Source organism: Rhinolophus sinicus, linkage group LG01 (assembly GCF_036562045.2).
Source record: "Rhinolophus sinicus isolate RSC01 linkage group LG01, ASM3656204v1, whole genome shotgun sequence".
NCBI classification, from domain to species: Eukaryota; Metazoa; Chordata; class Mammalia; order Chiroptera; family Rhinolophidae; genus Rhinolophus; species Rhinolophus sinicus.
The window spans coordinates 84,038,954-84,054,492 of NC_133751.1; the positions used below are offsets into that span (position 1 = coordinate 84,038,954).

Sequence of the window (15,539 nt, forward strand, 5' to 3'; positions counted from 1 at the left end):
GCTTTAAACAAATGATTTTTCTTCCTGTTTTTCCTTTAATTATAAGCTGATCCGCTCATTAAAGGAAATTCATTTCTGATTTTTTTTTCTCAAAAAAACAGGCTTCTGTAATTCTGTTTCCGCAAAGCTAATGGATTATTGCTACTTTGATAATTTATACCACACTTTAATATATGTTTTGAAATATCTGAATTTGTTATTTGGATCAGCTGGAATATATTCCTTGATAAATTAAACAGTATTAGCAGCATCTCAGTTCCAACGTATACTCCACTTAGAGAAAACTTAGATATTAAAACCAAGGATAATAAACTTTGTAAGTTATAGCTTTATTTGTGTAAGCAGTTTCATGTTTGATAAGCTTTTGCCATTTGGAAGCATTGGATGGGAGAAACTGAACATAAGTGGGGATAGCATATAGAACTGAGTAACAAAATAGTCATAGTAAAAGAACACTTAGTAGGAGATCAGCTGGAAATATACCAGCATATTCGACAGTTGAATATCTCTGGGCTATTCACAGGATGTTCTACATATTAAGTGAATTATAGTTCTTCATATGGCACTTAAAAGAGTTCTTAATTTCAAACTTGCAGAAAACATGGCACTTACGAAATTACAAATCTGCTTCCCCCATTATAAAAGTCAAATTACAAAAATTAGTTTGAAAAATTGAGGGAAACACACAAACAATAACTCTAAAAAGCTCACTATTAATATTTTACAACACTTTTTCTAGTGTTGCTTCCATGCAGTTTTATATTTAAAATCAATTACATACAATATTGTATATTATGTTATATGTGCATTTGACACATAAAGGCATATAAAATTATCTTTTAAATAAGTAAAAATACATATTTTGATAAGTAGCTTTAACTTAAGACAGATAATGAATCACCTAGAATCATAAGATGATATGACCTTATTTTTAACTGCCTTTAAAATGACAACATTCTCTCCCATATATATGAAAACTTGTGCAAAGAAAAAACTTTCTCATGGAAAAGTAACAAAAAAATTATTATTTTCATCTATCGACTTAAAATGTCATTTAACAATCATATTTTAAAAACCGTTTCCTATTTTATTACCCCCCAAACTCATTTAAATTTATCAAATGAATAGAAAACAGCATACTGATATAAATTATTTTTATTGTGTGAAAATGTCATAATCCGTGATGATTAAAAATAAAAATGCAGCATATAACAAAATAGGCATTTAATTGTTAAAAGCCACCAGGATTTACAAAACTTGTAAAATATTGTTAGAATGCTTTAAGAATACAAATTAACTTTTGAAATATATAAAACATTAATTCCACTTTATAATATATTTAATTTCAAAAACCACTTTTATTTCCTTCAATGGACTCAGTAATTATTGTACAGTACAGTAATCACTGGTAGGAAACAAAAATTTTAAAAACATACATATTCTCAAACTAGATGAATATTAAAAAGATGGCAAAATATGAGTTTAGTGTTTTTAAAAATAAATAAATGTAAAGGTTTTGGTTTCTTCACAAAAGAAACCAAAAATATGTGCAAACACGTTTGTTTTTTTCCTCTAAAATCCAGTTCAAAATCTACCTCTGTTTCCTTGTGTTGATTTTCCTTACATTTCAGCCACCTGTCAAATTTAGGTTGTTATGAATTTTATATCTGAAGTAGAATGCTTTTTACTCAGTGTGCTAGGTAGGTCCATGTACAAAACGCAAAAAAACTACATATGATTCTGACTAGAATAAGTGACCTGATTAATGAAAGTTCAGTGAATTAAAAAATGTGAATAAAATGTGATGCACTGAAGAAAAAAATTAAAAGTAAATAAGCATATTAAACGGCCTCAGACATACTTAATCATGTTATTGTCAGATACTAGTATGTGTCTGTTGTCAGTACAAGTTACCAAACTGATCAATTTTAACAAGATGATATAGGAATCATACCGTTTATAGAATTTCCACCTTGACATAAATGTATGCTTTCAATTAAATGAAACATTCTGAATGCATTACGCAAAATATACCTCTAAAAGTTTGTCTAAATGCCAGATGATTAGAGACTCTTACAAATGCCTGCCATTCTGCAGTGCAAGAGAAATGCTATTATTTTAAATTGAGAAATTATTTTGGAATTATTTCGTTATAAAAGTAATTTTAAACCTCATTTTTGTTCTTATTGCTTTAGTACTCAAACATTTCCCTCCTGTTATAAAACACAAGTCTCTGGACCTACAGTAGCTTTTCCAGTCTTCTTGCCTTTAGTATCCAGGCACTAAAGAATTACAATAACCTAAGAGTCCCTGCAGCTGCTGGTAGAACCAGGGAATGATAAGGAGCACCTTGATCTCTGAACGGGTTTAAACTTTAAAAGAAGTGTTTATTAGGACTTTTAATGATATCTCACCTAACGTTTTTACGAATTTACAAAGCATTTTGGTCAAGAAGGTATTCCAAGTCTCATTCATTTACTTAGGATCATCACCAAAGAAATCAAACAGCAGAAAACAGTTGAACTTTCTCCTTGGGTAGTGCTTTCAAATAATGTCATTTGTTAGAATTAAGATGTGAAATCTATTTTTAAAAAGTATTATTTTATAATTAGATCAAATTAGGATGTACACTTCATGAACAATAGTATTACAAAACATACCTCAAGCCATATAAATGTATGCTGTGTGTATAGTTTAAAATTAGGTCAAATTAGGATGTACATTTCAAGAACAATACTACTATAAAATATACCTCAAACCATATAAATATGTCCTATTTGTATAGTTAATGTTTGTCCAGTAAATCAACTCCATTTTCCAGACACAATTTAAACAAAGCATCTATAGAAAAGTATACAGTCAATATCATAGTAATCAAAATTCTTAAACAAAAGCTTTAGAAAAATATAAAATGTTAAAAATTTAAGTTATAAATTCACAAGAGTTCCCCTTCCATGCATATGTATCTTACAAAAAACTGTTTAAGATACAGAAATAAAGACTATTAAATAGTAATGAAAGTGTGCAGAGTCCATTGGCTCTTTTTCTGAAAGGTTTTCCTTCTGGAATATGCCCGTAAGTGAGGATGTATAAACCAGAGCCAATACTAACTCTTACTAACTTGGTCCAAATGCTCATCCCATCTTCTGGTCGTTTTGCTTCCTTTTTTTTAACAAAAAAACAAACCCAAAAAAAACACATGAAGAACATGGATAAGTAATCAGTCAGATTAATTTTTGGCTATTAATTTTTTCACTGAAATCCCTATGGTTATCTTGCCCCAGTTATCAAAGGTCAGGGTTTTAGTTCTTTGCGAAAGGTGGTCCTCCCTCCAGTTCATCTTGCCATTTAGAGAGCTCATCCACGTGCTTTGGTTATGAGATCATGTCATGAACATCACTGTTAGGTCTCTGTCGCACAGCCAGGGGAGGCAGCGGCTTCCCATAGAAATCTACGTAAAGAAGGGATGTCAAAAATACAAAACAGTTATGGTAAATAGAGATTTTTGACACAATTCATCATTTACCAACCAATACTTTAAAAAAAAACAACACAAAAAACAAAAGCAACTCTGACTTGACAGATGAAGCAATGGATGGGAAGAATAGGAAAAAAATCATAATCCAAGTAAACTTGAATAAATTCAAAACACAACCAGTCGGGTAAATTCCTAGTCCTAGATTATGCATTAATCCTACTTGATTTGATAAAAAGATGCACCTAATGTATACATTATTATTTTTGTTGCCAATTACACATTCACATAAGAAGAGAACAAAATAACAAATACTCAAAATCTATGGAACCTCTTGTCAGAGCCCTGATAAGTCAGTATTTGTACAATCTAGGTTCTTATCCAATGGCTATTACTTCTAGGTATTTTGGGAGAAGAATTAATTAATTACCTTAGAGTTCTGGTAAGTAGGAATCTTTTATAATGAAGCTTCAAAACAGTTCAGTGATTTAGGGCATATTTGATACAAAAAAATTGAATTTTGTATTTCATAATAAGTTCTCATCCCTTCATTACCATAAATTGGCTTATAAATTTAATAGCATATGTGAACTTTCAGTAAGTAATTATTTCCTGGCCTATTCCCTTAAAATTGTTCTAGAAGCACAGGTGTTCAGGGTCACTTGAAATAAATATATTGAAAATGTATTAGGGGCTCATTTTTAGTTCCGCATGTGTGTAGAGTTTAGCTAAGCTACTCCATGGTATTGCTGTCTCAACATCCATTCTGTTTGGCCAAGTGGCCTGTGAGGGCCTTAAATAGATACCATATCCCTCGTGAAAGAACGTGCCCTACATAGTAACATGCCTACAGACTCATAAGTAAATGTAAGTTTCTGATACGACTTCCCCAATGGCCTTTGTGATCAACAGTCTCCCTTACCTTCCAGGGCCTTCTTAGATAAGACTCAGCGGAACTTACCAAAACTCCACTCCTTTTGGTTTGAATTGACCAATCTGGCCTTAGTCTGAGAACCTCAAACCACTCCATGCACAGACCTTAATAAAGGCATGTGCCCCAGGTCCTATAGCTCTCTCTGCCTGCAGCCTGCTTTGAGCACCCCTTGTGGAACTCTCAAGGCATACCATGTACTTCCTCCAGGACCTGTGAGTAATAAATTTCTCTATTTCAATTTCTCTTTTGGTCTTTTAGAACCCAATCTTACCATCCAGTACCCAGGGGGTCTACATAACAATTGTTGATTTAACAAAATCATAACAACACTCAAAGTGCTTGGAAGTTGCCATTCCATCTTAACAAGAAGTAAAAAGCTGTAACAGACTGAAAAATCAATAGCTTGTCTTGGATCCCTAAGAGAGAGGAGGTCACAGGACAAACCACTGCCCCAGTATTGGAAGCACAGACAGGCAAACACAGGGAGTCTCCATTTACTAGAGCAGACACTCATGAACAGAAACTACCTAGGGAACCAGTGCCTAGGTAGGAAAACCTGGCAAGAAGTATCTTTTTCCCTCCCAAGAAATTATTTTATTTTTTCAGTTGATTTTGTATTATTTCTTTGCCAGAAAATTAAATCATTATATACAGAGTAGGTTTCTTACTGCCTTAACTGTAGGGGATATAAGTTGATCTCAGTGCCCAACTGATATGACCAACTTAATTGTTAACACCCATTTTTATAAAGGGCTTCAAATACTTTAACGTGAAAATTGGACAGTAGAACACTACATATTACATTTTATCTTTGTTCACATCTTAAGATTTGAAAATATTCTTTACTGTATGCATTTGGCGTTTTTATCTAAGAGAATCTTTTATTTATTTTTCAAAATGTATAATATATAACATGTCAATGAAGTACAGATTGAGAGTGTTTACAAAATGAAAATAGATTCTCTTTTTAACTCTCTTTTCTGAACGCATCTGTCTTACCTGTTACACTGAGCGAGCTTTACAGACAATAAAAGCAATTAGAAAAGTAGAATCAAATTGCTATCATGGTAAATGTCTATAATCAAATAATTAAGAATCTGCCTTAAAAATTCCCAATCTGACTATAATAAATTGTTTTACATTTCAGTAAATTTTAAGTGCCAAAACAATTCCAATTAACTTTTAATTATCTACTCTAGTTCATCATGTATCTGTTGTCTACTTGCCATCAACCAAATGCAAAGAAATGTATACAAAATTAGGGGAAAAAAGATGTAATTATAATATTGGCACCTATCAGCATCTCAGATGAAGATCTCATTATAAGCCCTGAAAGTTAATTTATTAAATTACTTTTTATTAAAATTTTTGTTACAATTTTTAATTTATCATACCTGCTTCCTTCCCCATTAATGTAAGCAGATGATCATACACTATTTTTTAACCCAGCTTAGGTATACTTTGACTTAAAATGTATGGGCAAAAAATAATAAAGATATTTTAAAAACTTGTGAAGCTATAGTGTTTTCTTCTCTGCTATGGAAAGCTAAATTTATTGATACAAACTGAAAATTAACTGAAATACAGGAATATGGTGGTCTTAAATTAATTTATTATAATCCTTTCCCAGGAGTTCTAATTTAAAAACAAACACAAGAAAGTGAGGAAAAACAAAACAAAACAAAAACAACCTTCTCAGCTCATTTTCACCTTGCCCTTAATTGTAATGTTCCCCTTTGATGCTACCATTAGTTATTGTCTCCTCATTCTATATACTTTCCCCCAGAAACAGGAAACTATGATTCCCTCAATGCATTCATTCAGTAAACAATTACAGAACATCCATTATAGCTAAATCATTCACATTGTGTGATAACAACTGAAACAAAAAAATCTTCCTACATACCTTTGCATCCACCCAGGTCCTTTCTTTTCTCCTGAGCTCCAAAATCTTATTTATACTGGACTACAGACATTTTCAAATAGATGAGCGTACAGATACCCACTTCTTCCTCGTGTATTTTTCTTTTCCTTCTCATGTATTTTCAAGCTTAGAGATGGCACCAACCTTCCAGTCCCTTGAGCCAAATAATCCTCTATTCCTCTCTCCCTCAGCCCACACATCCATTCATCAAATATTACTTATCATCATTGTTAAAATATTCCTTGCATACATTTTTTATTCTCCATTTCAATTTCCATTCCTCATTTCTCACTTTGACTACTCCAATAGCCTCCTAACTGGGACCCTTCCTTACCTCAGGTGTGGCCACATCAAGTCTGTACTTCACACGGTGTCAAAAATTGTCTTCCTAAACAAGTCTAGTAACACTATTTCCTTGCTAAAAATGTATAGTGTCTCTTGTAAAATTATAGCAAATCCAGCCATCTTAACATATACTCCTATGTGAGACCCTTCCCAACCTGGCCCTAAACCATAATTCCAGTTTCAATGCTCCCTATACAACTTTAAATCTCTTCTTTCTTACCCACGTGAACATAAGCTCCAGTCACAAGTAACTTCACACTATTTTCCAAATATGCAAGGTCCTTTTCCATCTCTCTACCTTTGAATAGTCTGTTTCTCCTACTTATTGACTTTGCTCATTCTTCGGAGGCCCAGTTCTAATACCATTTGCACTAACTGTCCATGCAATTTGTGCACAGTATTCCAATTCTGTACCATACAATGTTTAACTGTATATTGTGAATTGTCATATATAATATAGTAAGCTGAAGTATTGTCTTCTCTATTAGACTAGCATCCCCAGAAAGGCAGAATTTATGTCTTATTCGTCTGGGTATCACCAATATTTTAGGTGTTCTCAAATTCAAAATAGTTATTTGTTGGATGCCTGATTCAGTAAGGGAAAAAATATCTGTCATAGGAAAAATTAATATTTTCTCTATATACGTATACATACATAAACACACATATTAACATTATCTAATTTTTTCTAACAACACAATAAATATTTAAACTGACAATGTATTCTAACCTATACAATATCAGAGTATAATAAAACAGGAACTAACCTATCACAGTCAATAAAAACATTGTGATGTAAAGTAGTCAACCAAGTATAGATGTGCTTTCACTGCAATTCTGGTATAGTCTAAGGACAAAGTTTTCTGTCTTTAGAAATGAAAGCAAATCCTTTAATTTTTACTAATGATTATGAAAAAATATTTCATTACTGACCTATGGTATTCTGAAAACGAAAGCAAATAGCACATTTATATTTATACACTTTTTGAATAAAAACATTTTATACAGTTTGATATAATTTCAAATTATACGGTAAAGCTTTTCTAAAGATTAAACTTCTGACATTTTTTTCTAATACATGGGAAAACAAGTTCTAGATTAGGTGAACAGGGTCATCAAAAAGAGAACTGGATTTTCTTGATGGAGAAGTTTATTGAGCTCTGTATATATAAGTATCATTTTGCATTCTGGAAATATTTATTGAAAGAATCTAGGCTGATGGTCTGAAATCAGAACTTCTGCCTGTTGCATAAGGCGGTTCCCTCCTCCCAATAGTCCTTTCTCTAGTTTGCTTGCTGTGGAGTTCTACTGCCATGTTCTGGCTGGACTACCCCTTAGGTTAATTTCATCCAAAGAAAATTATTTTCTTGAGGCAATAAAGTTTTCAGTAACTTTCTTTCTATTTAGGTGAACTTTACTGGGTATACTTGATTGATCTCTGATTCTGCAATTGTGTTGGTCTTCATTTGAATATTCAACAGCTGGGTGTCTTATTAGAATCAGAGAAAGAACAATTACGTGGCATCATTGAGTATATTGAGCATATATAGGACTATGCCTTCTTTTAGCACTAAAATTGTAATGTCTACTTAATTTAAATTGCTTTAAAACCTTTCCCTTTCCATCACTATTTACATAAATATATAATGGATACACACAAGGTATGATTATTTTTTACCTCTGTATTCTAAGGTAAACATCAAATCAAATTATATAGAGGCAAAGGGACTTAAGAATAAAAATAAATAAGTTAAATGAAAAAAGCAAAGTATAATGAATGAAAAAATATGGCTGTGGATTTGAAAGGCTTCCAAAAATAAACGTTTGTTGAAGTGCTGAGGTAAAGAAAAGTGAATGTGATGTACAGATATTTGAAAACTGATCCTTTTGCATTACCATTATGACGTGTTTCACCAAGAAGCTCAAGTTTTGGAAGTCTAGTGACTTTGGGGGTTCCCCAGCCAACTAAAGAAAAAGAAAAACATTTAAAACACTGTTAAACAAAGTCTCTTTGGGTCTGTTAGGAGGATCCCTCCCTCGACAGGAATGTATATAACATATGACGTCGGTTCATATGTAAGAATGACACAATACTAAATAGCCATAAATCCACTTAAAATAGCTTCTAGTTAAAAATGTAATTGTAGGTTGGTAACATTTGCTTTAAATTTTTATATACCTGTAGTTAAAAATATAAGCATCTTCACCACTATCATAAATAACATTAGGCTATTATTGTCACTCCTAGCAGAAGCTAAAAGAAATGTTTACTTATCAAATGGAATACTAGAAATGAGTCTTCAAATAATTCTCAAAGGAAATGTTATCATTTAAAGCCTTCTAGCAGAGCTAAAAGGACACTAAAAACATACACATTTAGATATTTATTTACCACTTATACTATAAGTGGTACTATGCCTCATGCTAAAAAATTACAATTATTATGCAGTTAGTATGTCCCAGTGCTTTACATGCAGTATTCCATTTAATCCTCATAACAACTTAGAAGGTCGGTATGTATTTTGGAAATATAATGGAAAAATTCACACATTTTGGTTTCAAATGTTAACTTTCAGGATGAAAGATGCAAATTTTTTTAAAGCTCCTATTAGCCATCCATTCATTAAACTTAAATCCCTTTTAGCAATCTGGGTCCTGATAGTTCAAATAGGAATTGAATCCATTCTAGGAAGTACCTGGGTAAGGTTTTCTTAATAATGTTTACTTTTTTTAAACTTTAATAAAATATTTTTTCTGGTTAAAAAAAGCAATAGATATTCATGTTGACAAATTTTGAACAAAGCAAACAGAGCAAAGAATTTTACCTTTTTTCACAAATTCACAAGTTAATGAATCTACTGAATAAAAACTGCACAATTTCTTTCTTTTTCTTCATTGTTTAAATCAGCATTTCTAAATTCAGTATCAATATCAATTTACTCACCAGGAGGAGGAGGTGGGGGTGGTGTTGGGCTCTTAGGAGCAGGGTCATCTGTATTGACAGGTTCTACACGGTGACTCCTTTTTATTCTTAATTTCTTAGTTTTCTTTTTACTGTTATCTACAAGAACATAAACATGGAAATTTATTTATGCCTTTGGGGAAAAGTAAACTTCTATAATAAAAATTAAGACTAGAACTAGAATATTGATGTTATAATTACCACAGACATATATCTTCAATTCAACTTTGCAATTATTACCAATAACAAAATGTGAACTTGCTTTTACTAAGAACAAATTTTTTGAAATGATTGCTTATTGAATGAGTTAACAAATACGATACAAACAACAAAAAGCCTATTTTCTAAATTTGATGATTATACAGAATACAAAAAAGTTCACATTTCCAAAAGTAACTTATATTTTTCCAAATGCATATTAAATAAATGTAATTGTCTAATTGCACAGATTTCCATAAAACTCAAAATGGCCCACGGAAATAGGAGAGGTGTTAATTTATCTCAGTAGGATATATATCATGATTCTAGGTATAAATAGTCCAAAAATAATTATTTAAAAATGTAAAAAAAGATCCCAATCAAAGCTAAGCACATTACCCATTAAAATAACCCCCAAACAAGGTATGCCCAATATAAATATATACAACCAAAATCACATGATTGGACCCTGCAGAATTGAATTTTTGTTCTTCCTAATGATAACTTTTTACAGATTCTCACTTAAGCACATATAAACATTTTAAAGACATCTATGTTGTTAACGTGTAAACTTAAACAATGTAAAGCAGGTTATGTAGATAAATAACCAAATGTCATAATTACTGAAATATTTTCACTGACAATTCCAAACTGCTAAATTTATAGATATGTAATATATTTTTGAAAATGGGTATTCTGTTACACAAGAAATGCTCAATCCATGAAACCTACAAAGCAATGAGAAATATAAACATACATATTTAGAAACATGTTATTTTTCTAAATAGATTAGTGTCATTTGAGACATTTTACTTCAAATAGAAACAAAGACATCATTTTACAATTAAAGCTGGGAGCTTTACAACTGGAGAAAGGAAAGACAGCCTCCTGAATGATCTGTTATTTTATAGCCTGGGCAAGTAGCTCAAGGTCTTGGAAGAGCATAAGATAGAGAACACATGATCTGAAGTGGGGTCTCAGCCCAGTCACAGATGAGACATGATCTTAAATAAGTTACTCAGTCCCTCCAAGTCCCTGGTTTCCTATTCTATATAATGGGAATAATATGCCCTAGGATTTCTTGTTAAATTATATATATATATATGTGTGTATATATATATATACACACACATGTATATATATGGCATCTGAAACCATGTTCTAAATTATAAAATGCTAATTATAATAATACAAATAATTATGGTTATATGATTCACTATCTCAGATCTTTTTACGCTTTATTTTCAAGTCATCTGCCAAATCATTTTGCTCTTTAACAATGTATTAGTGTAAAAGAGAGTTCTCTCAATATATTGAGAGGCCACTTTAGGTTTGCTTTCTGTTAACTCCACTATATAGCTACCCAAATTTCCCAACTTACAAAAAATATAACTTTCAAATCTAATTATTTTTTTATATAGCAAAACATTCAAGTTAGCAAATCTCCACTTCAGGGATTGGGATCTTATTTTCACCAACTCTTTGATACTGTACAAAAATTCTTATATACTGTACAACGGAACCATATTGTTAACTAGGAATGGCAAGGAAGTCATGGTTATCGGGTATCTCCCATGTATGTCAGGCCCTGTGCTAAAAACATAGGGTTATAAGTAACTCTCAAAGTCCTATGAAAAAAGATGATGCTTATTTCCCTTATGGACATGGAAAAAAAAAAAAAAAAAACAAGACTAAAGAACGTTATATAACACAAGATATATCTAGTAGATGGAAAAGTCAGGATGCTATATCAGGTTGTCTGATTCCAAACACAGGCTGTCTCTCTGAGACCAAAAGACATGAACTTCTTGTTAAATAACATAGCCACTTAGAAAAAGAAAAGTAATTATGATTTGAACATTTTATAAGAGGAAACTGGCTGTTAGATAAGACTTTTAAAATGTTCAAGTAATTATGTCTGCATGCTACAGAAATAGCAAGTTAATAAAGGAAATGATGTTGATTGTCGCATTATGAGGCTTGAAAAGAAACACACCAACAAAAAACACAAATAGGCCTTAAAGGTATTAAATACACTCGAAGGATTCCTGGGGCTATGCTATTAGGTTGGTGCAAAAGTAACTGCGGTTTTTGCAATTATTTTTAACCTTTTAAACCACAATTACTTTTGTACCAACCTAATATATGCCAAATTTATGAAACTTAAATTAAAATTTCTGTTGAAATTCTTTTAAGTTACAAAAGACTACATTTCAAAGCACAGTGAATAAAAACACAATTTAGCAAACTGACTAATGAGTAATTAAAAACCATGATAAATACTGCACTTGGAGACAAAAAAATATTACAGTACATTTTTTATGAAAATAATCATGACAAATGAAAGAAGTATAATTAATACGTATATCTTTTTATTTAATAACTAGTTTTATCACCTGATTCTGATGATGGCTGGTCTGTCTCATCTTCATTCTCCAACTGCTGTGTTAATGCCTCCTTATAATTTTCTACTATTCCAAACTCATTGTTTTTTTGGCTACTGTCACTGATCTGGCTCTTGGTCTCTATGTGCTCATGCTCCATTTTATGTTTCAGGGGGTAGTCATCACTGTCTTTCTCCATATTTTGCCTCTTTTTCTCTTTTTCAAGTTTTTTTTCATTCTAACAAAAATGAAACATATCATCTTTACTATAACAGTTGCATCTAAGATAGTTTTAAGGAAGAATCAAATAATCCAAGAGCATTCTGTAGTTTCAGGGAACTGTGATATTACTATTAAAACATTACTTGTTGAAGATATCATTAAAACATGCTAATTGGCAAACATTCAGAAAACAGATTGCATAAAGAAAGAACATAAACATTACTGGTAATTCCACAATCTAGAGATGAGCACTATTTGGCATATAATCAAGAGGTGCTTTTCTTTACCACACATACAGACATACACCATCCACAAACATACATAAATGTGATGCATTATTTTTCTCTACATAATCGTATTTGTATTTGTTTTTTTAAACAAAAAAGAATTGAAGTTTTTATTTAAGAATATATATTTCTTTCCTTGTCAATGAATATATGAAGCGCTCAGAATAGTGCCTGATTGGGGCGGCCAGATGGCTCAGTTGGTTAGAGCACGAGCTCTGAGTACCAGGATTGCTGGTTCGATTCCCACATGGGCCAGTGGGCTGAGCCCTCCACAACTAGGCTGAAGGACAATGACTTGGAGCTGATGGGCCCTGGAGAAACACACTGTTCCCCAATATTCCCCAATAAAACTTATTTAAAAAAAAAAAGAATAGTGCATGACACTTAGTAAAGCGTTACATAATGCTGTATGTGTCAGCTAGTATTACTTTCTTCAATTACATTATCATTTTGAATGGTTATATCATAATTTATTTTACCAATTCCCAATCAATGGACAAAGAAATTATTTTCAATTTTTTGCTATTAAAAGAAATACTAAGATTGAATTAGTTCTTTAGAATAAATTCCTAACAGTTGAACTGTTGTATCAATGAAGCACATTTTAAAATGTGACACACTACAAACTTCCATTCAGAAAAACTAAAGTCAATCTATACCCCAGGTGAAAGGTCAGGAGAGTAATATTTCCCCATATATTTTTCAATGCTGTGTCTCATTATCAGTCTTTTATATCTGTCAAAGTAATAAATAAATGTTTTACCTCAGTTTTGGTTTGATTTAGCTTATTGTTTTTATTACTAATGAAGATGAATTATTAAATACCCTACTGCCATTTTTATTTTTTTGTTAGGGAACTACCATGGTACCCAATATCTACTTTTCTATAAGATTCTCATTATTTTCACAGTAATTTTAAGGGTTCTTTTTTTGGCCTATGTGTCTTAAATATTTTTAATTAGGGTTTGCTTGGGTTTTATTGCCTTAAACTTTGTAGAACAGCTCTTGAAAATTTGACTGTAATAAGAACGATCTATTTTCACTTTGTGATTTGTGGCTTAATTACCCTGATTTGAAAGTTTTTCCTCCTCCATACATATACAAATGTTTATAATATGTGCTAGTATTTTTAAGGCTTCTTTTTTTATACATTTAAGTCTTCTGGAATTTAATTTGTTATTAGTGTTTAATAATTTTACTTTTTTCCAAATAATCGTTCGGTTGTTCCAACCTCCTTTTCTCCCACATTTGAAATGTCACCTTTAACTTTCACAAAATGCTCATACATAATTAGATATATTCAGTGTTTATCAGTGTTCCATTGTTCTGTCTGTCTGTTCTGGAACCAACACCTCACCATTTTTATTATCTGTGGTAAAAATCAAAGGAATGTAGGTGCTGCTCTAAAATGCAAACATTTCAGAGGAGGAGTTTTGTGGGGGAAAAGAAGAAAATCTGCTTGGTATAAAAGAGACTATAGGTAATTTGCTTTCATTTGTTTCATTTCTTTATTGATCATCTTCTTAAAATTATTGTAGCTTAAAAAGCACAATGACTACTTTCCCCATGCCATTGATTAATTCAGAGACTTTCAATAGAAGGTACACTGTTCTGTATTGTGTACATCTTTATGCTGTGAAAAATACAATGGTGGCAGAAGTGCTAAGACCTTCCAAGTAACCATGGTACTACAAAATAATTGGTCATTATTTACAAGGTGAGCTTTACTATACATGTAGAGAATATAACATTTGAAAGTAAAAAATCAAACTTGATTTCCCTCTTCTCTATCAATATGTTTTAAAGAGCATAAAATAAAACTTGACAAACATAATATTTTGTAGGATGGAGACAAAACAATCACTCAAGTTATTAAGATGGCTTTACTGTACTTAGAAAAGCACATGCTTAAGCTAAATACCAATGGGGCTAATAAAATTATTAAATACAATTAACCTTCTGGTGCCTAAACAACTTGAGACCAACTATTTCATATTACCATTATTTTGCAAAATAAAGCAATACCAAAATGATCCAATCGTCTTCTTACCTGCGGAGCTGCCTCCCTCAGCAGCAGCCCCAAGGAGAAACAAGCATCCACCTTTCCAGATGAGCACCTGTGTAGAAGGAGGCAGTGACAGGGGAAGAGGAATGGAGAACACACAGGCAGTGGGACCAGTGAGCCAGCTGCCACTTTGCGCTCCCAGTAAATGGTTTAGGAAGCTCTTCCTCTGGGAAGGCATGGCTGCTGAGGGCCAGTACCAAATCTGGACACCAGTGGAAAACGGAAACAAAGACACAGATACACAGACACGTACACACGCACACACACACAACCCCTCAACTTTGTCATGATTAAAAATCTACAAATGAATTTTGGTAAAACTTCTGACAATTAAAATAAATAATATTTACAGAGAGAATAATTTATTACAGTTTCAAACATTCTTAAGTGTCCCGAGTAAATATTTAGGAAATCATTTGTATACTCTAATGCATCATAAGCATCTAAACATGACTGTAAAGAAACAGTAACAGCAATACAGGGACAAAGACAATGTAAATAAGAGTAAATATGTTACTACCATATGAAATAAATGACAAAAAAACCCCAGATATACTAGAATAGTAACTATTATAGTTGTTACATTCAATCTTAAATTTCATTCTCAGTTAAGTCTGAAGTCCTTTCCTTTTTATACTAGTTCAGAAGGAAAATTTGAAAAGGAAGCAAAAGCAGCAAACTTTTAACCCGTGTCTCCCATTTAATTCTTTTAGAAACAATCAGCTTCCGGTGAACACTTCTTT

General features: G+C 31.9%; 1 protein-coding gene across 5 annotated transcripts in view; it reads right to left on the reverse strand.

Annotated features, from left to right (window-relative positions):
• Positions 1–1,137: 1,137 nt before the first annotated feature.
• ARL13B (ARF like GTPase 13B) overlaps positions 1,138–15,539 on the reverse strand; it is a 65,742-nt gene continuing 51,340 nt past the window's right edge. For 3 of the 5 annotated variants that reach the window (XM_074333204.1, XM_019755541.2, XM_019755539.2), the window contains 4 exons: positions 12,235–12,460; positions 9,623–9,739; positions 8,575–8,643; positions 1,138–3,451 (listed from right to left, as the gene is read on the reverse strand). In XM_074333204.1, the coding sequence (XP_074189305.1) occupies positions 3,375–3,451; positions 8,575–8,643; positions 9,623–9,739; positions 12,235–12,460 (489 nt within the window). In that variant the 3' untranslated portion in view covers positions 1,138–3,374. The remainder of the gene's footprint in view (positions 3,452–8,574; positions 8,644–9,622; positions 9,740–12,234; positions 12,461–15,539) is intronic. The other 2 variants (XM_074333212.1, XM_019755540.2) reach the window with 1 other exon arrangement.